Consider the following 24678-nt stretch of genomic DNA (forward strand, 5'->3'; position numbering starts at 1 on the left):
TTCAAGATATTTACCTCAACCTGAAGTTGTTCTTCTTTTTCTAGATATTGCTTCTTCATGTCTTCTTTAGCTTTCCTTTCTTCTTCCAACTGATGCTTTAGCTTGAGAATCTCCTTTTCTTGTTCTTCATTCAGATCCTGTTGCATTTGACGAATTCTGAAGGCACATTCTAGCTGAGATTTTAAGCTGATAACTTCGTTTCCCTGTTTTTCAATATCTTGGACTAGATCTTTATTCTGCTTCTTTGATTCTTCAAGATTTTCCTTTAGAGAGCGGATCGTGGCTTCAAGACTTTCATAGTAACTGGATCTATCTCTGAGTTTCTTGATGGTTTTGTTCTTTTCATTGAATTCATTTCTTAGAGATGTTGCTTCAACCTGCAACTTTTGATATTTCTCCTTGAATAACTCTCGTTGAGCCTTTTGTCTAGTAACAGCTTCTTTGAGGGCACCACTCTTTATGTTCAGAAGTCTTTCTTGTTCACTAATTTTGTTTGTCAGCCTGTTAAATTCTGCTTCTATTTGATATCCTTCTTCCTCACCCATAAGAGCACATTCAATTGTTTCGTTATCACTTCCATCTTTTCCAAATGGATAGATAGCTGGAACATCAGAGGATAGCAAATTCATACCTGATAGTTCATCTTCATTCTGAAATGATTCCGAATATGAATCTGAATCTGAAGAGCTTCTTATACCTAATCCCCAATCGATTCTCCCACTGTCATAGTTCTTCTGAGATGTCTTCTTCTTCTTATGAGCTTTCTTCTTAAGCTTCTTTCCTATTGTTCCACGGATCTCCTTCAAGCAATCAAGCTTCTACCAAAGGACCTGCTCTGATACCAATTGTTGGAAATAATACTGAGAGGGGGGGGTGAATCAGTATTATCACATCAATAAAACTTTTTCATTTCCATATTCAGATTCATATATGCTACTTCCACAACTTCTTATGATTCAGTTAGTTGATCCTTAATGAGTGCATTAGAACATCATCAACCATATTAACAGTAAATAGGTGCAGTAAAATAGAACAGATCATCACACATAAACCACACACATGAACACCATGATATAAGGTGGAAACCCAATGTGGGAGAAAACCACCTGCTGCAATATGTCTCTATCTTCTTTCAATTAGAAATTCCTTTTACAATGATTTTGTACTGGTGCAGTCCTTTACCAGTACGCAGGCTACAACCTGCAGAGAGCTACAACCCTCTTTCATTCTCCAGCTTCTCCTGGAAGGGGGCTACAACCCCCTTAGCTCTTGTACAAGCCAAGATACTAGTACGTAGGCGCCGGCCTACAATCTTCTCTCCTCCAGGTACCACGTTTCATACATTTTCTGACTGGATACACCTGAAGCACAATACATAATCTGAAGGGCCACGTTTCATCCAATTTTCATACTGGACCCATAAATATCATTGAAGCACATAATCAATCAATCTTCTGAATCACCCAATCACCAGATCAATACATATACAAGGATAATATGAGTGTTAGCAACCCGATCTAGTCCATTAGATCCATTACTAGATCTCATCCATCAACACAATCAATCAAACTGAATATGTAGAATACTGACACCATTAAACAGTCATCAGAACACATCAACAACCTGAACCACCTATAACATTAAACATCATAGCTCAAATGGTATATGCTACTACAATGAACCAAACCTACGTACATATGTGCTTTCACTAAAGCCAACCCGTGTACAGATCTATAATTATTCAATCATGACTTGCAACGATTTCAAACTTAAGTTATACCCAGTTCAGATCATTACAAGCGTCAGTATACAGATCTAGAATAAGCATAATCAACTATATAGAGATAGTTCATTTCAAACCATTTGATCCCGATCTATCCTTGGATCTTGTTTTCCATCAACTGGTGAGATCCCTCTTTAGCTCAGATCTAGATCTGCACCATAACCCAATCACAGTATTCCAGATCTAGCACTTTATGAGATATTCAATAATTCAGATGATACCTTGCCAAATGATCTCCTTCCTCTTTTATAGCCTTAGTCCTTTCTCAATACCACGGTCCAAAACCATAGGATCAAAAAACTGTTGGACTAATACCATGAACCAACCATGAAAGTGCGTGAGATCAACACTTTTGGATGCAATACCACGGGCCAAAACCATAGGATCAAAAACTGTCGGACTAATACCATGAACCAACCATGAAAGTGTGTGAGATCAACACTTTTGGATGCAATACCATGGACCAAAACCATAATAAACCAATACCACGAACCCAATACTTGGGATCAACACTTCTGACGAGGTACCATGGTCCAAAACCATAGGTTCAAATACCAAGGACTAACTACCATGGACCAAAGGTAAGTTCTCCAACATATACGCGCTTTTCCTTGAATGAACATCCCAATACTTGGGATCAACACTTCTGACGAGGTACCATGGTCCAAAACCATAGGTTCAAATACCAAGGACTAACTACCATGGACCAATGGTAAGTTATCCAACATATACATGCTTTTCCTTGCATGAACAACCCAATACTTGGGATCAACACTTCTGACGAGGTACCATGGTCCAAAACCATAGGTTCAAATACCAAGGACTAACTACCATGGACCAAAGGTAAGTTCTCCAACATATACGCGCTTTTCCTTGCATGAAATTGCGTGAACTTTTTCTCTACATGAAATAAACTTTTCTCTGCATAAAAGTGCGTGAACTTTTCTCTACATGAAATAAACTTTTCTCTGCATAAAAGTGTGTGAACGTTTCTCTACATGAGATAAACTTTTCTCTGCATAAAATAGTGTGAACTTTTCTCTACATGAAATAAACTTTTCTCTGCATAAAAGTGCGTGAACTTTTCTCTACATGGAATAAACTTTTCTCTGCATATAAGTGCGTGAACTTTTCTGCACTATAATTTATCATCTAAGATGAGTGGGTTGCCATCAAGTACAACATATGTATCATAATGCCAACAGATAAGTCTACAGCTGAGTGCATAGGCCCCTGCAACTGCGTGCATAGGGTAGAAAGAGTCTGTAATTGGAGATCTGAGCATAATAAAGGCTATTTTGGAGCATTACTTGTGTAACTGTGTGTTATTCTTTACTTCCACATTTACTATCTATTCACTCTGTTTATTGAATTTATCATGAAAAGTACTTAATAGATGCGCAAAAGTGGTAGATCTATTTAATTACATGATGTTATGAATGTTCAGAGAAATTAGCAAAGGGTTTAGATCTATTAATTGTAAGTTACTATAATTTCCAAGTTTTAAGGGTTAGGGTTTGCAAAGATCATAATAAAGCCTTAAAAGTAACAGAAACACATCACATAGTCCTTTGGATGTAGAAACTTGGTTCTTGCATCCCCTAATACTGCCTTAGGTGAGACTGCAGCCTGCCCTACGTGGGTTGTTTCCAAAAGGGCCAGTAGTGTAGGGTTTTGTTGGTTAGCGCAGCTACCTCTGAACCTGGGTCAAAGACCCCTCATTGTCAAAAAAAGGCAGAAGTGGATCTCCACAGGACCGCGCAAGAAGCAGAAGTCTGACAAGTCTGTAAGTGCGACCCCTTTGGTCCTCATGGAAGGGGCCTAGATGAGATTGGTGATGTGGTTCGCGATGCAATGAAGAAAATTTGGAGTCACACTGAGGACCAATACCATCAAACATTGGACAAGGTGCAGTAGGGCCTGGGGGAATTGCAAGTCCAAACAGGGATTATTCAAGTGAGCATGGGATAGGTGAGCCTCAATCAAGTGAGCTTGAAACAAGACAGAGGGTCATCCCTAGTAGCAGATATCACCATAGACCTCCACACAGTGCAGTTCCCAAAGGGGTCACTGCACGAGACATCAGAAGACAGGGCGTGCCTCTTACATATGAAGGATTTGAGTCCAAACCTTGATGTGCTCCCTCTTCAGACACTACACGAGCTACATCAAGGAGTATCATATGAGCTTAGATTTTAGGAAAAACGTGCACTACTCATCATTAAAAAAGTAAAAACCAACAACCAACAGATGTTTGAGGAAAAGGTTCAGGCCCTCAAGGAAAGGGAGGAAGTCATTGTGCGAAGTCAGCAGCTAGAAGTAGCAATAGTGCAGGCCTGTAGTGAGCTTCCTGAGCTCCAGATTCCAGTAGAAGCGGCCTCCACAAAAAAGATACAGAAGTTATCTATCGCAGTGAAAGGGTCGAAGGAGGAAATTAGTAAGGTTCATTTTGAGTTGTAGCTACAGATATTTGAACTCCAACTTAAGTTACAACCAACCACTCCCCTAGAATTCAAAGTGCAGGGAAAGGCTGCTATTAAAGAAGAGATGGCTACATTAGAAGTTGCATTCAAGGGTTGCACCCAGTTGTTTGAACAAGCCATGGAACTATGGACCTCACTGCAGGAGGATCCAACTTTGCAGAAAATCCAAGCAAATATATGAGACAAGCAGAGGGAGTTTGATGAGATCATATCTACAAAGTGGACCTTAGAACCAGTGCAAAGGTTCACTAGTGCACAAAAGGGAAAGCTCATCCAGAAAGGGATTGATGAGCTGCGTCGGAAGGAATCCATCATATCTTCAAGGACGTAGCCATGGGAAGATGAAGCAAGTTAGTTGATGCAGTCGGTGCAGAGCAAGATGAAGGCCATGCAGCAGACACAAAGAACCACGGGCCTTGTAGTAGAAGGTTTGACTACTAAAAATTTGGTTGAGGAAGTTCGTCAAGCCACTGTGCAGGGGATAGCAGATCTTCAAGTATTGAAGACAAAACTCAATGGTCTACAGGCAAAGAGCGAGGCAACATCAGCAGAGTGACTCAAGGAGGAGTCACGACTTTGTGGTTGAGGCCTGTTGGGGCAGGGTCCCTTGGGGTCAATTCTGTAAACAATTTTGTTATTATTGTAAAGTCTCTGCATTTTGAGGAGCGGAGCACGAAGGTAATTAGGATTCAAAGGGGCTTTAGGAAGGTCAAATCCCCTTAGTTTTAAAAGTTAAGTTGTTTTATGACCCACCCATCATTTGCGAACCACGGTATTGTAATAGAATATGATATAAAAAGGAGTCATAGAGAGTCATAAGAAGGAAGTGAATCAAGCAGTGAATGATATAAGTAATAGAAGTATGTTTTCTGTACTTAGATGGAGGGAAAGGCTCCTACAGCTATGTGCGGAGAGACCTTGATAAGTCCACAACTAAGAATGCAGGCCCCCGCAGCTGTGTGTGTAGGGTAGAAAGAGTCTGTAATTGGAGATCTGATCATAATAAAGGTTATTTTGGAGCATTACTTGTGTATCTGTGTGTTATTCTTTACTTCCGCATTTATGGTCTATTCACTCTGTTTACTTAATTTATCATGAAAAGTAATTAATAGATGTGCGAATGTGGTAGATCTAGTTAATTACATTATGTTATGGATATTCAGAGCAATTAATGAAGTGTTTAGATATGTTAATTATAAGTTACTGTAATTTCTGGGTTTTAAGCGTTAGGGTTCGTGAAGGTAAGAATAAATCCTTAAAAGTAACAGAAACACATCACATAGTCCTTTGGATGCATAATCCTGGTTATGGAATCCCCCAATACTGCCTCGGGTGAGACTGCAGCCTAGGCTATGCGGGTTGTTTCTGAAAGGGCCAGTAGTGCAGCGTTTTGTTGGTTAGAGTAGCTACCTCTGAACCTGGGTCCAAACCCCCTCAAGACAACAAGAATGAAAGGAATGTAAGCATAAGGCTCATATGGGAGGACAATCCTATCATAGGTAGATCGAAGGTTGAGAAGATTGCGATGGTAAGTGCCAAAAAGCATGTTGAGAAAGGCAGTTTAGCTATTAAGTCTTTAAATTCTTGGTTGGATTATGTCTCTTTTGACTTATGCTTGGTAATTGAGCATTGTTGGTATCATAGCGAGCTGATAAGAATTGATTACAAGTTGGAAAGGGTGGCCAAGTTGAGAATGGGAAGATTCATATATTGTGTGGGTAGGCCAAGGGGGATACCCAGTGCGGAGGCTTAGGGTGAGGGTTGAAATAAACACACCCACATGGAAATGGCCACAAGGGTAGCAGTGAAGTCATTTCATTCTACTGTCCCGCCGAAAGGAAAAGAAGTGGTGGAGATTTGGTAAAATGAAGTCTTCCCACAAAGGAGGGATATTCTTGATAGCCAATTTGAAGATGAGGTCAACTAAATCATTAATAATGGTGAAACCAGGACCTGCGCAACCCTCTATCATAAAACCTTCGAAACCGCTTGCCATGTGAAGTCTTTGATAGGAAATTTGTAGGCAGAAAGCTCGGAAGGAAGGGCGAGAGGCCAAGATGATACCCTGAGTCAACTGAAGGCCATCAACTAGTGACTTGGAGTGATTGAATATATTCTAAAGATGTTGGTAAATATTGAGAAGTTATGGGATGGTCGTATCAGTTACTTGAACAACATGTTCACTAGTTACCTGAAGTATATACATAACATTGACATTACTTTGGGGGCAGCGAAAGGAGAACCAATGTGCCTCAGGAAGTACAAGGCAAGAGAGGTAGGAGGCTCTAGTGGTCCCATGGTTGTGACTCCAACGATTTCTCTACAAGTGATCCAACTGGTGAGGTTCCTGTAGAATGAGGTTTAGGAAAGTGGCAACTATGTCTATCTGGTTTACTATGATAATGGATTACTTAGGTAGTAGTTGTAGTATGCAATTTAGTAGTCTTTTTGTTAATTTTAGGTATCGAAATTAGAGATACTTGCTAGGCATACCTAATAGTGAGTATAATCATAATAGTAAGTTTTTTAAAGGTAACAAGAGACAAAATAACTTAATGGTTCTCTTGGATAGAGGTTGTATCAAGACAGCTTATTTTTGCAGCTGGTCTAATTTCCAATCTGGCAGACCAACTATTATTTTGTATTGTGATTTTGTCGAAGTAATATAAAGCCTTTCTGGTGACTTATAAAAAAAACAAATTGTTTTTTCTTTGTACCTGATAAAGTACGTGTAGGCATCTAATTATTAAAAAACACACACACAAAATTGATGAAATTACATAATATGGATTACATCAGAATTATTATTCGAGAATGTAAAATATCTATTATGAATGTGAAATTTTAGGTATATTCCAAAAAAACTTACCTAAAAGTGTCCATTATTATGCTAAAATGATTGTCTCCTCACCTCAATTACCTTTCGTTGTTCCCCTTTGCAATTTCCTCTAACAATTTCAATTGTTTCATTTGACTTATTGATCCAGATTGGTCTGGGTTTAAATAGGAACACAAAAAATTACAAATATAACCATACATATAGAGATGCAGTAGAAATAATACTTCATTTCATTACAGTAAAATACTGAAATATGCTTACAAACATAAATGGAAATAAACTAGCTAGGGCGATGGTAGCTTATCTCTAAGAAGATATGTGGCGGCTACATGCCTCTGAACTATGTTACAATGAGGCTCGAAGGCCTATTTATTGTTGAGAAATAATGGAAAACCCTAAACATCCAAAAGCATAACCCTAGAAGATGAAACACCAAACTGTGGACCCCATTTGGGTAAATTGGTGCATCAACTTCCCAGGTCATAACTTTGGCATACGATCTCCATTTGACGTGCACAATATCTCGTTAGAAAGATATATTTGAGAACTACAACTTTGGGAATAGAAACATTGGGCCATGGACCCATGTGGCTCTCAGTTTCCCCAAACAACATTGTTTAGGGACTCAAAACGGCTCTGGAAGTTCAAGACCCGAAAAACTGCTAAAAATAGTAAATTGTGCTACAATTAAGGAAACTGAAAGGTTAAAAGAAACAATGGTGGGGGTCCAAGTGGACTTGGCAGGTGGCCAACAATATCCACTTGGATCATTCCTCCCCCCTAGGAATTAATGGTCCCCAATGGGTTGAGTTCCTCCGTGAGATGAGGAAACTTCTGCTGAACTTGGTCCTTGGTGAGCCACTTGCCTTGGTGAAGGAGTTGGCCTACTTTGACAACTCGATACAGTTGGATATTCTACTAGCGAGTGTGCTTGATCTATGTGTCCATGATCCGATCAATTGCAGCTTGTTCCATGCAATCTGGATTTACCTTTGTGGGTGTGAGCTGTTCTGCAATGTCAGATGTGTCTAGTAATGGTGGAAAGTATGGCCGAAGGCAATCCACATTGGACACTAGGTGCAGGCCAAGGAATGGGGGAATGATGAGCTCAAATGTATTGTCTCCCACAGCCTTGGTAATGGTGTAAGGACCATATTAGAGTGGTCCGATTTTCTGATAGGCTCTAGTAAGGTGTTCCTTTTGCAAATGCAACCAGACTTTGTCACCCACCTAAAACTTGTGTGGTACCTGATGTTGATCATGTCACTGCTTGTACTTGGCATTTGATTTCTCAAGAATGTCGTGGACCTACTGGCGAATATGTTGGATGTGCTCAATGAAGCTATTTGCCTTATCTGTTCCAAACTGGACATGAGCCAAATCTACATGAGTAGCGGCAAATGGCATAGCCACATCAATGGGACATAGTGGTTGGAATGTCGAGCCCACCTAAAAAGAGTTGTGTCCAGCGGAGCTATGGAGAGCCCGGTTGTAGCTGTGTTGAACATAGGGAAGGCTCTCATCCCATGTGCGTGGATTCATTGAGTTGCATATGCGTAGAATGTGTACGATCATCCTATTAACAACCTCTATCTGGCCATCAATTTGAGGATGGAAGGATGTGGAGTTAGTGAGTTTGGTGTCCAACATCGACCAGAGACCAGACCAAAAAGTACTGAGGAACCTGTTGTCTCGATCTAAGATGATAGAATGTAGGATCCCAAAGTGTACCCACACTCGTTCAAAGAATAGTTTAGCAGTGGCTTCTGCTGTGATATTCTTCTTGCAGGCCACCATAATGGCCATCTTTGAGAACCTGTCAATGACTAGGGGTAGGCAGTAGGGTATAGAGGCCTTGCTTCTTGATGGTTGATTTGGCAATGGCACAGGAAGTGCATGATCTGATGTACTTCCTGACATCCTGTCAAAGATTCGGCCAATAGAAATAGTTATGTAGTATTGCCACCATTTTCTCGACCTCGAAATGCCCAACAACCCAATTGTAGTGTGCTTCCCAAATAATCTTGGCACACTTGCTTGAAGGAACACAAAGATGAACCAGGTGGCATAACAAGGCATCCTAGAGGTGAAAATATGGATCATGCTGACCCTCCAAGAGTTTTTGGTATGTGTGGCCGAATTCTGGGTTGCTTTTGTAGAGAAGTGGCTGATCAGAAGTCTCGTGCCCACAAGACTTGAGCACGGTGGTTAACGCCACAATTGGTGGTAGACTGAGTTAATCTGCAACATTATTGGTGCTACCCTTCTTATACTTGACATTCAAATGGAACTGTTGCACGTATGTGGACCACTTCTGATGGCAATCATTCCGCAATTTCCCTTGGGTCTGTATGAACTGTAGGGGTCAGTGGTCTGTGTGGATGATCGTTTCCTTCCCCAAAGTGTAATGCTTCCATTGTCCGCAGGCCTGCACAATGGAATACATCTTTTTGTCATAAGTGGGATACTTCCGGACAATGTCTAAAGTTTCTCACTGTGGTATGCCACCGGATGCCTGTGTTGAGTAAGGACTGCCCTAATAGCATAGTCAAAGGCATCTGTCTCGACCTCAAATGGTTGTTGCAAGTCTGGTAATACGAGCACTAGTGTTGAGTAGAGGTGAAATTTCAACCCTGTGAATGCCTTCTATTGAGATTCAGACCAAAAGAATTTTTCTTTTGCTCCTCCCTTGGTGACTTGAATCAAGGGCCAAGTGATATGAGAAAATCCCAACATGAACCTGCGGTAGAAGTTGACAAGACCTAGAAAGCTACGGAGCTCTATCAGAGTGGTTGGAGATGGCCAATCTTGAATGACTTGGATATTGGTTGGATCCACATGCACCCCGTTCATCAATAATGTATCCCAGATACTGAACCTGGGTCATGCCAAAAGTGCATTTCTCCAAATTGGCACATAACTTGTGTTTCCGTAGTGTTTGGAGAACCTGTCGAATGTGGTGGAGGTGCTCTTCCCAATTCTGGCTTAAGATCAGGATGTCATCCAAGTATACCACTACAAATGAGCTGGTGAATGGCCGCAAGATGTCATCCATTAGCCTCATGAAGGTTGCAGTAGCATTCATCAATCCGAAATGCATAACCAACCATTCAAAAAGGCCCTCCTTGGCTTTGAAGGAAGTCTTCCACACATCGGAGGGTTCGATTGGTACCTAGTGATATCTTAACTTCAAATTGATCTTGCTGAAATACTTTTCCCCCTTAAGTTGGTCCAGGAGGTCATCAATCTGTGGGATCAGGTACCTATTATGGACAGTGATCTTGTTCAGCGCCCGATAGTCAATGCAGACTCTCCAAGTCCCATCCTTCTTCTGTACCAACACGATTGGGCTCCCACAAGGCAATGAACTCAGATGGATGTGACCTTTCTGCAGCAGCTCCTGAATCTACCTCTTGATTTCATCGTTCTCCATAATGGAGCGCCGATAGATTGGTCCATTGGGAAGTGGCACACCTGGAGTCAGATAGATGGAGTGCTTGACCTGATAGTGCAGAGGATCCCCTACGGGGGAGGTGAAGATGTCCTCATACTCCTCCACGACCTTTTCCATCTGTAGTTGTCGTGCGGAGGGTCCCTATTTGGAGGTCGTGGCCACTGTCTTCTTCTTTCTTTGAGGGCATATCATCAGGAAAACAAATTCCCCGATTTTGGAAATGAGCTTACTGCATTGTTTTGTAGTAACCAAAGAGATGGTGGTAGGCAGTGCTACCTCCGATATCCTATACAACTTATTTCCCAAAGTAACAATAATAGCACAGGGCCTTGATTCATACACAGCATGTCACTTCCACAAGTATGGTTGTCCTAATAATACATCACAAACATCAAGGGGAGCAACATCACACAATACCTCATCTGTGAAGGGCTTGGCGTTGTATGGAAGGCGACACTGCTAGCTCACGCAAAGATCTCGTCCTTGGTGAAGCCACCCGATGGTGTATGGTTGTGGATGTGTTGTGGTTAGTAAGCCCAACCACTTCATGACCTCTGCCGAAATGATGTTCTTTTAGCTCCCACTGTCGATAATGAACTGTAGCAGGGAGCCCTTTACCCACATATAGGAGTGGAAGAAACGCTCCTCCTCCTCTGGATCTTCTGGTTCCTCCTTCTAAATCTTCATGGTGGCAATGGTGGCATTGGGGTCCGCATCGATAATCTGCTTCCCTTTATCATTCCCCTTGTTATGTTCTGACTCAGAGTCAGAACATGCATCTGATTCTGAAACCTTTAGCTCAACCACCAGTGAATGTTTGGCCCGACACTCATTAGTGTTGTGAGTGGAGCTCTTATGGAACTCACACCACTTTCCCATGTCCTTTTTCGGCTTCACGGCATTGTTCTTTGCTTGCGGCTTTGGTGGGTTGTCTTGGGTCATCCCGCCTTGGCTTTGTCCTTTTTTCTGTAGTTTGGGGGCACCTTTCCCTCGCTTCAGATTCACAAATCCAAAGTCTCATTTCTTTTGTTTAAGCTTTTTCTCGATATTGACAGCATATTGGTATATCGTGCTAAGTGAGGAGATGTTCGGGATTTCTATTTCTTCTTGGATGTACCTATACAGGCAGCTGCAGTATTTGAGTACCAGATGCTACACTGAATCCTTGATGCCCAACTTTGTGCGAAGGGTATGGAAAATATTGGTAAACTATGGCAGTCTTGGTCCCCTCCCTACCGCAGCGTGGTCCACTTTATGTATTGATCCTCATAGCTTCCGACAGGGTAGTACTACTCCTTGATGGCAGTCCAGAATGAATTCCAAGTGGGTATGGCTGAAAACAGTGAGGCCGTACTTTCATCCTTCTGCTCACAGTAGGTTTCCCACCGGTCCTTGACATGAGGGGCGGCTTTGAGAAGAGCGAAAGTAATCTTTTGCTAGAAAAATCATGAACAGAAAAATACCCTTCTAGCAGATTTAACCATTTATCTACGGATCCTGCATTTATCTGACCCTCAAATATGGGAATGTCAAATTTAACTTGTACCTTAAAGGGTGTGGTGCTTCCAAAGTAGTTGCTGGAAGTAGATGTGTCGCCCCTGGTAGCTGCTAAAGGATCTAGGCAAAGTTGTCCATCATCGCATTCCTTTGTTGCTCGAGGGCCTCTTCGAGCAAGATTTTGATAGAATCTCCTACCCCCTCATCTTTCTTTTCATCCACCATGGGAGGTCGTCAGGATTTGTGAGGCTGGTCTTGCAAAGGTTCGAACAGTTCAGGCCCTAACTCGTTATATCCCGACCTCGTTGGGGACATGCAAAGAAAGACAGAGAAAGAGCAAACCACTATGATACCACTGATCCGGATTTAAACAGGAACACAACAAATTATAGATATAACCATACAAATAGAGATGCAGCAGAAATAATAATTCGTTTCATTACTATAGAATATTGAAATATGCTTACAATCATAAATGGAAATAAACTATCTAGGGCAATGGTAGCTTATCTCTAAGAAGAGATGTGGCGTCTACATGCCTCTGAACTTTGTTACAATGAGGCTCGAAGGCCTATTTAGTGTTGAGAAATAATGGAAAACCCTAAACATCCAAAAACCTAACACTAGAAGATGAAACGCCAAACTGTGGGCCCCGTTTGGGTAAATTGGTACATCAACTTCCCGAGGTCGTAACTTTGGCATACGATCTCCGTTTGACACGCACAATATCTCGTTAGAAAGATCTATCTGAGAACTACAACTTTGAGAATAGAAACATCTATCCATGGACCCATGTTGCTCCCAAATTTCCCAAAAAAAGGTCGTTTAGGGCCTCAAAATGGCTCCGGAAGTTCAGGACCCGAAAAACTACTAAAAATATTAAATTGTGCTACAATTAAGGAAACTGAAAAGCTGAAAGAAACAATGGTGGGGGTCCAAGTGGACTTGGCAGATGGCCACCAATATCCACCTGGATCACTTATTGAATTTCAATTTGTGTGTGTGTGTGTGTGTAACAGGCTCAAAATTGAGGGACTTATTAGTTTTATTATAATTTTTTACTTTTTACCTTTTATTATTACTTTTTTAATTGAGACAACATCATGTTTTATTATTATTATTAATCTAATGCTTCACCACAACATCTCCCCAATACTAGTTGTAGATTGTCTCTTGATGCAATTAAATAGGTACATGACAATATTTAAGCAACAAACAAATGTAGATCCATATTAAACCCAAATATATCTAAGTTTAAGATGAATCTATACTTGTAATATATTGAAGTACGTTTTAGGCTATATTTGAACCTTTTTATTAGATTAAAGATTATTATTTAAAAAATAAGAGTATGTGTTGTTTAATTGAAATTATTTTAGTAATATATTTTTGTAAAATATAATTTTATCAGAGTCTCAAAATACCTTTTATGTGTGTACTAGAGAATTCGCTCATTACTATTAAATAACAATAATAATAAGGGAAAAATAAAAATTATTAATTTATAAGTTTATTGCAAAGAAATAATAATATAGCTATATCTTGAAATGAAAAGAGTTATATGTTGAAATACTATTAAACAAAAAGGTTTTAAAATAATTATGAGTGACCATTTATGTAATTAGAAATTCAAATGTATGATCGCATAGAACATTTGGATTTTTGGCATCATCAAGATATCTTTGGTTGTGTATCTCCATTGTTTTTATGACACCTCAGTTATTACAATGTTGTGACACCTTTGTTGTTACATTATTGTTATACCTTTGTCATTACAATGTTGTAACACCTATGTTGTTATGTTGTTGTGCCACCCCTGCTATTACAACATTGTGACACTATTGTTGTGATGTCTCTATGTTACATTGTTGCAACATCCCTATTGTTTCAATGTTGTGACGTCCCTGTTATTACACACCTCTCATATTACATTGCTACAGTGTTTCTACTATTACAGTGTTGTGACACCTTTGTTATTACATTGTTGCGATGCCCCTATTGTCTTTTCAACCCTTGGTTGTTTTTAAATGATAGAGGGATATACTTCTTTTTTATTGAAGGCAAGATCTATGTCATTATGAGTCTATGTTACAAGTCTTAGGCTTGGGCCAATGTCGTCTTTCTTAGGTTCATTCAAAGGATTTGTGTTCTACTATGGGTCTAAGCTCAAGTGTTGACTCTAGGTGGGAAGCAACAAGTTCCATGTTGGGGACTAGACAAAACTCTTTTCACATTTTTGCGTTGGCCCAACACATAAGGTAGCTCAATTACTATATTACTAAGCCTTTTAATATTTGCTATTTTTTTAGTTTTGTTACTATGATTAGAAAATTTATATGTAATAAGTCCATACTTATGTGCTACTAGTCTAGTTTTCCTAGTGGCAAGCCAATATAAACATAGAGACATATGTATATTTTTTTGAAAATTAATATAACCTCTACCCAACTTACAAAAAAAAAAAACAAACAAGCAAACGAACAAACAAAAACAAACAAACAAACAAAACAAACAAACAAACAAACAAAACAAACAAACAAAACAAACAAACAAACAAACAAAAAAAACAAAAAAACAAAACAATAATAGTGAAAATTTAAATGTAAACACAAAATTGAAAAGTCCATTCTATTTTTAAGTAATTTTGTTAAAATTTATATATGCAATAAAGGTTACTAGTCTAAATCTCTTAACCTTCTAAACGAAATTAAAAAAAAAAACTCAGTCATTTAAGTTAAATCATCTTTTTTGTTTGCTAGTTTGTTTGCAAATCAGCATGACTAATCTACCTTTTGATAAATTGTGACTTAGGGGAATCTAAGCCATCAAAATCACCTCAAAATTGCACCTAGACTAGGCCACATGACAAACTAGTACTCATGTTGGATTTGTGTCCCAAGGGGTTATGAAATGATGATATTTTCACCGCAAAGTGCCTTAATAGAACACCATGTCACTGACTACTTTGAGCCTCATGGGCTTATTTAAATGACATGGGAATGGTATTTGATCCACTTATTTGTACATGGGTCATGAGACCTAAGTCAACTCATCTAACTAAATTAAAAATAAAATTTATTCGAGTGATATTTGAATTAAATTATTTTAAATTTAAACTCTAAAACTAATATAAAAAATTATTACATAATATTAACACATTGTCATAGGCTTAGAAACATGGGATATTGGACAAGATCTAAAACGATTGATCGCAAATTATATATATGAAAAATTGTATGAAAGATGAAACATGTTTTCTTTTACAATATTCAACCTACAAAAATCTTATATCTACTTCTCAAAACATTTATATCAATATTTGTTTCTTATTGACTCATAAAATAAAAAGAAATAAAAATAAAAATAAAATAAAATCACTTTTAAACCATTCAAATTCATAAAACTAAATAACTCATTTACCAAAATTGATTTCAATAGTGAATATTATCCATCAACCCAAAAAAATAAAACTTCAAATTAATAAAGTTATTATATATTTGTGTTGTTCTAAAATACCCTCTACAACCCCGTATGGGGGAGGCATTGTTATGATAGAATTAGATAACATTCATTAAGAAAATAAATATAAAAAATAAATTCACCTAAATTTAATAAATACAAAGACGAATTGGCTCATGCACACATATATTAACTTGATTTGTTTGGTATAGCATGATAACTTGAGAATATCACTCCATATTTAGTGTAGAATGCCTTCAAAGAGATCTTACAGATGCCTAGATTTAACTCATGAAATAGAAATTTGTTGAACTTAGAGGAAAGAAATATACCTAAATATATACATAATTGTCCAACAGTTTCAAGTATGTATCTTACATCTACATTACACACACTAAATATGTTCAAGTATTTTTCTAGGTTATGATTTGTTATCTTCTCTACGAATTCTGACAAATGGAAGCAATAGATACCTCTCGGTTTCCCATTCTCAACAAAATACTCAACATCCACAAGCCAAGAGAAAATTTATAGCAACGATTATTTAATTTGTAATTCATAACATAAAATTCCTAATGGTAAACTCATGAACTATCATTATTTTCAAAATGCAAGGGTGAAAAGTCCATTAATATATACACATCACTTTATCCCAGTGAACATAGAATACAAATATTCTTCAAGAATGGAATCATTATGATGTTGAGATGTAAAAATATCTAAGGAAATTGGTTTTCCAAGGAATTCCCTTCCCCATGCTTCAACTAGTTAAGTTCTAATGCTAAACCGAGGGAGTAAGTCTTCCTAGCCTTAGAATTCCTAGAATTTTAACATCAAGTCCCTTAACCTATCCTTGTTATCATCTTTATCTTTTATTACTAGAGGAATTGATAATTGCGTCAGGCTCATACTTCCCTAACACAACGTCAATTCTAACTACTACATCAATAACCCCTAGGTGTAACTGATTTACCCCAAGGACAACACACGAGTTCACACTTGAGGGATTTAAACAATGGACTTCAAAACTCACATAAATTTACATAACATAGGCTTTCTAAGTGAGCTACTTCCAAGGGGCCTATCCTAGTCAACATCTTATAGTAACCCTTAAATCACTAATAATATATATGCACAATAGAAATGAGCATGGAATTGAAGGTACAAGAAAAAGGGTTGATATATTTCTCACCCCTATTTTTTTTCACTCAAAATTTTGACAAGGACTAATCAGTGTTTTTATCAACAAACTTATTAACAATTTTTAGACTATCTATTTATGTGTTGATCATATAGGAATTTAGTACGCATTCAACCATATGTCACAAAGAATGTACTTATAAAAATAACAAAAAAAATCTAGAGGAAATATGTACATATATGTGTTGAAGATGAATGCCAAGCAACTGGATGAGATAGAGTGGTTTTCCGCCCAACCATAGGTAGTCCATTGTGAACATCAACCCCTATCTAGGCTATAATACCACTAGGGAAAATTAGGAAATAGGAAACAAGACATTGGGTTCAACCTAATTAGGTCCAAAACAAGACATTTTCACTACTAATATTTTCTTAAGGATAGAGAAACTCATAGGAACCCACATTACTTGCCCCACATAATAAAAGGATCACGACCTTCTCTACAAACGAATCCCTCAGAAATTCTTCTCACTAGTGCACTTCAATGTGCACATAGAAAGATCCATATGATATCTCAAATCTCTTGCGAGTTTTCTTATATTCTTGGCACTTTTAACAAGTGTAAGCCCATTTCCATGGTTGGTCTAATCTATATGGAAACAGTTCTCTTTTTTTTCCCTCCATGACCCTAAAAATTCTCCTCTTTTTTCTCCTATCCTTCCTTTTTCCATTCAAATTCCCTATGCATTAATGCATGCAAGAAAGCTCCCCTCACTGCTTGTTCCAAGAACGTAGGGAGACAACTTACTAAATTTTAGAAAGTGATGGCCTAGACTGAGGGATTTGTTTCAACCACTCCACTTAATTCCTTTTAACTTTAGAAACTAATTGAAGGTTTAAGGTAACATAATATATACGTTTTTTAAGTGTAAACCTCCCTACCCTCTCAACCTTACCTTAGGCACTCTTTTTATATCGACCTTGGCCACCTTTTTTATTAGCTACAGTAATTAAATACTAACAATATTGAAGTGGTTCAAACAAGGATATAACAATAAATACATCCTTCTCATTACTTATCTTACATCTACAATACATACATTATTTTATTTTATTTTTATTTTTTTTTTCATTTTATGCATTGTGTGGTGGAGTATACATAAGTATTAGGAAACTACTAATGATAGGATATTCGTAGATATCATTCCCAAGGTAGTCCTTATATAGTAAAAAATTAGTCACATAAAAGAAAATGATGGAAAGGTTGAATTCTTACTATTACTAACAAAATAAGTGTTCAAGAATTTATTTTTCATAGTCATGGGATTTGAAGTTAAGTATATAAAAAATGAAAATTTACATACTGCTGGGAAGATTTCTCCATATTTGGTGGCCCAAAATGCCTTCAAACAGGTGAAGTGAGCTCATGTCATAGAGATTTGTTGAGTGCACAAGAATGAAATATACCTCTAACTCTCTTCAATTTTCTTTCAAATTTATGAATTTTTGTTTCTACAATTGGAAAACTAGTTAAATAACCCTATCCCTCCAAAATAAATCCATAATAAACATCAAAAAACTTATTTTACGATACATCTGGCCTTCTTAAAATAAAATTAAAAATTAAAAAAATCATAAAACTAACTAAATTCTACCTTTGTTATTATTGTTGTTGTTGTTGTTGTTTGCAAGGTTATGTGAGTCTTGAGATGATTGGCACACCTAACTTGTGGGTTGATTAACCGCGACCCAAGGCCATCTAAGCCATCAAAATCACTAGGGAATTGCACCCAACATTGGCCACACTAGCTCATAGCATGGCTAGATTTTTTCCATGGAGTTTCGAACCAATGACCTTTACACCACAGAGTTTCTTAACAAAAAACTCTATCACCATCTTCACTCGGCCTCGTGGGTTATTATTATTATTTTATTAAAAAGAATTAAGAGATATATATATATATATATATATATATATATATATATATATATATATATATATATATATATATATATATATATATATACATGGAACAAGATTCTTAATCATGGAGATTTACTTCCACTTTACCATGGAGATTCTCAAAGTGTAAATAGGCTTTGTTACATTAATGTGGCTTATCAAAACCACATGCCCAAAAAACCAGAATTCACTCTATATGATACTTGTGCATATGACATTTTTTTAATTAGTCAATATAATTAAAAGGATAAAAATAACACAACTACTTTGGAGATAAAAATCAACCATTGATTTGTGTATACTTCTATGGATATTCTAGAATATTCCATGGAGGTTAAATCTATGTCATCCACCTAATAATGATTGTTGATTAAATTAAAAAATTTGAAGACCTATTCCAAAATAGACTTGCATATAGTCCTAATAATAAAACATAGGGTTGGTTAGTTAAAGAGGTAATAAAAAAAGAAACAAGATTGGCGGAGCAACTAGGGTTTCTGCAACTCGTCCTAGGGTTTCTGCAACCCCTGCTACGGCAGGCTCCCCTGATATATCTTAGCCTTGACAGAATCTGGGTGGATCTGCGGTCTTGGTTTCCTGCCATAGATCGAAGGAACCATGCAGCCCCCTCAGGGGGAGGGCGATGCGCCTCCCCCAAAAAACGACAGCCAAAAGCAGCGGATTGAAGATACCGACAAAGAAGAAAGGCAGAATGAGGACAATACGGACAGCAGCAAGCAGCAGAACAGTGAACAAGCTCAGAAAGACAAACCCAAAGCAAGCTCATCCACATGTAGACCAGTGGCCACTCACAGGCCAAAAGTGGAATTTCCCAGTCACCGAATCAATGCCAGAATACAGTTCATGAGGGATCATGCGTTGATTGGCAAGTTTATTGGAATATGGCCAACTGAGAAAGCGCTAAGGGGCTGGATAAATTCCAAATGGAACCCAAAGGGTCACATCACTCTGCAACTAGGGCCAAAGGGGTTTTTTACGGTTGTATTTAACTGCTTGGAAGATCGCAATAGGATTCTGGATGGGGGTCCATACTTCTTTAATTCCGCAGGTCTATACCTCAAAGGGTGGGTTGAACGTTTCAATCCGGATAAGGAAGACCTTAGTTGTGCTCCTGTCTGGATAAGGTTGTATTCGCTCCCTTGGGAATACTGGGAAGAGAATTCCCTCCAAGAGATTGGAAATGCTCTGGGCGAATTCATCAAGGTAGCAGAGGAAACAAAATTATGCAGATACACATCATATGCCCGGATCTGTGTCTACATGGACCTCAAGCAAGCCCTGCCAGATACGGTAAGTCTCTTCCATGATGATATTGAATGGATACAGCTGATAGATTACGAGCATGTACCGTTTAGATGCAGGAAATGCCATGATCTAGGTCACCTCTACAGAGATTGTCCTCTGAACAGGAAACCCCCTCCTCAAATGGACTCAGACAATCCTGCTTCTGACGGATTTACCAAAGTGGTAAATCGCAGAAGAGGTCATAAGAAATCGACAGCCAACACCAGGACCAACCCAGCTAACTTGTCAAAACCCTCAACGAGCAATAGCTTTGCTGCTCTGGCCAGTGATGATGTGCAAGATCCTGATAACATACCTCCAAATGACAAGGAAACTAGCAAAGAGAAGCAAGATGGGGTTTCACCGCAGCCAGGGGGAAACTTATCCGACAAATCGACCCATCATTCCCAAACCAAGATCCAGGCCTGGAGCTTCCAAGGAATGGAAGTCGATAACCCAGAACCTAGTACAAAGGCAGTGAAGGAAAGAGCTGAAGACTATCAAGAACCCCAGCTCATGGAGGAAGACCCTGAAAATATAGATATTGGTGAACTGGACATTCTAGGACTCGAGCAAGCATGCAAGACAGGAAACTTTGACAAAATACCAGATCGGCAAGTGGACAACCTGGTGGAGGTCCTCAATCGCGCACAAAAGAAGTACTCTCTAGGAGTCCAGATTGGCAGTCAATGGGATGGAAAGTTCATCACCAAAGACAGCAAAAAGCGAGGAAGGAAAACCACCCTCGAAAGAACTATCAAGATAGGCGAAGTGTTAGTTGAGTCAGGCAGATACGCCAAGCTGACCAAGTACTTCAATATCAATCCCAACCCTTCTCAATGAAGTTGATATCATGGAATATTAGGGGGCTCAATAGCCCAAGGAAAGGCAGACTTCTAAAAAACATGCTCATGCAGGAAAAACCAAATATACTCTTTTTGCAAGAAACAAAATGTAACTCGACAGTCTTGGAAAAAATAGCAGCAAAAGCTTGGCCAGGAGGGCTAGTAATAGTTGTTGATGCTCAAGGGGCGTCGAGAGGACTGGCAGTTCTCTGGGATGCACGAGTAATTCAACTTGACAATATACATGCAAACAAGAACTTCATCCAAGCAATATTTCACATAATCGGCACCAACACCCACGGCCACATGACAAATGTGTATTTCCCTCACGAAACCATACACAAAGCTGGAATTCTGGATACCTTATCAGAGCTTAACTCAAACAGGTTGCACCCACTTTGGATATCTGGAGGTGATTTTAATATGATAGCAAGAATGGAAGAAAAGCAAGGGGGCAGAAGCAGGAGCAACAGAGATGGGAACATACTAAAGGATTTTATTCAAAATAACTGGTTGATAGATCTACCTTCAAATAATGGCATGTTCACATGGAACAACAAAAGAGAAGGAACGCAACAAATAGCCTCACGTCTTGATAGATTTCTAATATCAGACAATGCAACTCACCTGGGTGGGGAATTCATTGCTTCCATCCTTCCAATATCGGGCTCTGATCACTGGCCAATAGCTCTCCAATGGAATCGTCCAGGCAACAGTATTCGGCGTCCATTCCGGTTTGAAGCTTTTTGGTTAACTCATCCGGATTTTAATGAATTTGTTAGATCAACCTGGCTCAAGTTTAATCCCTCTAATGGTACTAAGATGTCTATATTCCAACGGAAACTAAAGCACCTTAAAGGAGAAATTAAGCACTGGAATCATACCACTTTTGGCAACATTTTCAAGGCACAGGAAGCCCTCAATCAAGAAATGAAGAATGTACAGCAAAGGATCATTATAGAAGGACACTCCGAGGAACTAGCAAAACAGGAAGAAACTCTTGAAACCCAAATCCTAGATAGAGCACAACAGGAGGAAACACTTTGGAGGCAGAAATCGAGGGTTAAATGGCTGAAGGATGGGGAAAAAACACAAAATTCTTTCACAAGACCACAGTGTAGCGCAGAATGAACAACTACATTTCCCACATCAAAAACGAACAGGGAGCCAGAATTGAGACGCACGAAGGCATTGAAGAGGAGTTTCTCAGATACTTCAAACAAGCTCATCAAGAGCCCAACATAGATAGAACGTCTGCTATTGACAAAGTTCTAAGGAACATTCCCAAATTAATCACAGAGGAGCATAATCTTCTCCTCCTTAAGCCCACAAGCCTTCAGGAAGTCGAGAATGTTGTGCATCAGTTGAAAGCAGGGAAAGCACCGGGTCCGGATGGATTCACCTCCAACTTTTTTCACAACTTCTGGGATCTAATCAAATTGGAAGTCTGGCAAGTTGTTGAAGAATCATGCACTTTAAGATGGATGTACCCAGGGCTGAATGCAACCTTCATTGCTTTAATCCCCAAGGCAGAGGAATCCAATACTCCAGACAAGTACAGACCGATTGCTCTCTGCAACATCATTTACAAGATTGTCTCAAAAGTTATAGCTACCAGACTGAAACCTCTGCTCCCTCTCATTATTTCGCCAGAGCAATCTGGTTATGTAGAAGGTCAGCAGATAATGGATGGTATTATTTTAACTCATGAAATAATCCACTCTTTGAAGCAATCAAAAAAACCAGGTATGATGCTTAAAATTGATTTGTCTAAAGCTTTTGATAGCTTAAGCTGGGTTTACATTCAAAAAATCTTAACTGCCTTTGGCTTTGCCCCTTCCTGGGTTAGATGGGTTGTAAATCTTTTGTCTTCCTCATTCTTTTCTGTGCTTATCAATGGTATCCCTTCGCCCATGTTCCGTCCTTCCAGGGGTATCAGGCAGGGAGATCCCCTTTCACCTTTTCTTTTTGTTATTATGGCAGAAGGACTGGGCCGAAGCATTAAATCAGCTCTGCTCTCCCAGCGTCTCAAGGGCCTATCTTTTCTCAATTCTCCTACCTACTCCCATCAGCAATTCGTGGACGATAACATGCTTTTTGGTCATCCCTCTGTTCAAGAAGCACGCCTTCTCAAAGCCCTCCTATCGAACTTCTCTGAAGCTTCAGGAGCCCTTATTAATCGGGTCAAATCTCAAATTTTTTTCTTCAATACCCCTGCCCCCACCCAAAGAGCCATAGCCCGCATTCTTGGTTTTACCATAGCGTCTCTTCCTTCTAAATACCTGGGAGCACCCTTAATAGCCTCGGCTCTCAAGCATTCCTCTTGGAAAGACCTGTTAGAAAAGCTAGAAGCGAGGCTCTTCCTTTGGACTCACAGAGCTCTTAACATGGCCAGCAGACTTGTTCTCATTAAAGTCGTTCTTCACTCCATGCCCCTGTATCTCTTCTCAATTCTAGCAGCTCCTAAATGGGTACTCAAGGATATAAAGAAACTTCAACGCAATTTCTTATGGGGCAGTTCAGGTCCCAATCGAAAGTGGGCTCTGGTCAAATGGGACAATGTTTGTCTTCCAAAGAAGGCTGGTGGTATTGGGCTAAGAGATCCAGGGCACAGTAATGAGGTAATGGGAGCTAAAATTTGGTGGAGATGGCTCTCAAATCCTAACACTCCCTGGGCCTCCCTATGGACAGCAAAATATGCGAACAATAGCCCTATTGAAGAAAGAATTCGAATGTCAGAAGTAAGTACAGGCTCTGTAATTTGGAATTCGGCCATTCAACATAGGGATCTAATACAACAGCATAGCTTCTGGGAAGTTAAGAATGGAAACACAGCAAGGTTCTGGGAAGACTCCTAGCAGCAGCTCCCAAAGATCAAGGACACTCTCTCTAACCTTCCCTTACCAGAGCAAGATATAAATCAGCTAGATAAGGTTAGTCAATTCTGGGACCCTTCTTCCACACAAGGATACAGACGATGGATGGAGGCCAAACAAATACTGATGCATGGCTCTGAGCAAACACAACTCTCTCTCTCCTCAGAATTACAAAAGCAGCAAATCCTCTCCTCAGAAGGAACGGACATTCTCAGATGGGGATATGAAGAGAAAGGCACTTTCACCACAAGGGAAGCGTATAAGGTAATCATCAAGGAAAGGATAATCAAAGATGTCTTATGGGATAAAATCTGGAATTCCTCTAACTGGCCGAAGGTGTCTACATTTATGTGGCTCCTATGTCACAATAAAATTCTCACTTGGGATAACCTCAGAAAAAGGAGCTTTTCTGGCCCATCTATATGTCTTAACTGCAAGCAAGCAGAGGAATCAGCTTTACATCTAATGCAGACTTGTCAAATAGGACGGAAGCTATGGGAAAAGGTTACCTTCCGATGCCAAAAGGAAGGCAGAGTGCATGGGGATATTAAAGCTACTATTCGCAATTGGAGTCAAGCGCCATATCAAAGCAAACTCTTAAACACACTTTGGCAGCTTATTCCTGGTCTACTGATGTGGAACATCTGGAAGGAGCGGAATCGAAGAGTTTTCAAGGATCAATCAATGTCTATTGAGCAGATCTGGACTAGGTTACACCAGAACATTAAAGAAACTCTGTCCATTAAGGCCTGGTCCCAAGAAGATTTTCCAACACTGCCGCAGGAACAATCTGTCTGGGCCAACTGGAAAATACATTTAAATCAAAAGCCTACTCTTAAAGACAATCCTACTAAGAGTAACCAAATCCCAACAAGATGGACTCCGCCGCCCAGTAACATGTTTCAACTCAACTTCGACGGAGCTTCAAAGGGTAATCCAGGAAAAGCAGGATATGGGGGAGTCTTCAGAGATCATCATGGCATTCCTTTACTGATCTTTCTCGGCTCAAAAGGCTGGGACTCTAACAACTCAGC

At 39.2% G+C, this 24678-nt stretch overlaps 1 protein-coding gene across 1 annotated transcript; it reads left to right on the plus strand.

Moving 5' to 3' along the window:
* Nucleotides 1-20828: 20828 nt before the first annotated feature.
* Nucleotides 20829-21899, plus strand: LOC149213924 (uncharacterized). Its single transcript, XM_089389214.1, has one exon. The coding sequence runs from the start codon at nucleotides 20829-20831 to the stop codon at nucleotides 21897-21899; it is 1071 nt and encodes a 356-aa protein (XP_089245340.1).
* The last annotated feature ends 2779 nt before the right edge of the window (nucleotides 21900-24678 follow it).

The sequence above is a fragment of the Pinus tabuliformis genome, chromosome 1_1, assembly GCF_031772625.1.
Source record: "Pinus tabuliformis cultivar Carrire ecotype Pingquan chromosome 1_1, CPIR1, whole genome shotgun sequence".
Classification (NCBI taxonomy): domain Eukaryota; kingdom Viridiplantae; phylum Streptophyta; class Pinopsida; order Pinales; family Pinaceae; genus Pinus; species Pinus tabuliformis.

Excerpts from the sequence above, each read along its gene's own strand:
- LOC149213924 (XM_089389214.1), top strand. The coding sequence starts at position 20,829 with ATGCTCATGCAGGAAAAACCAAATATACTCTTTTTGCAAGAAACAAAA.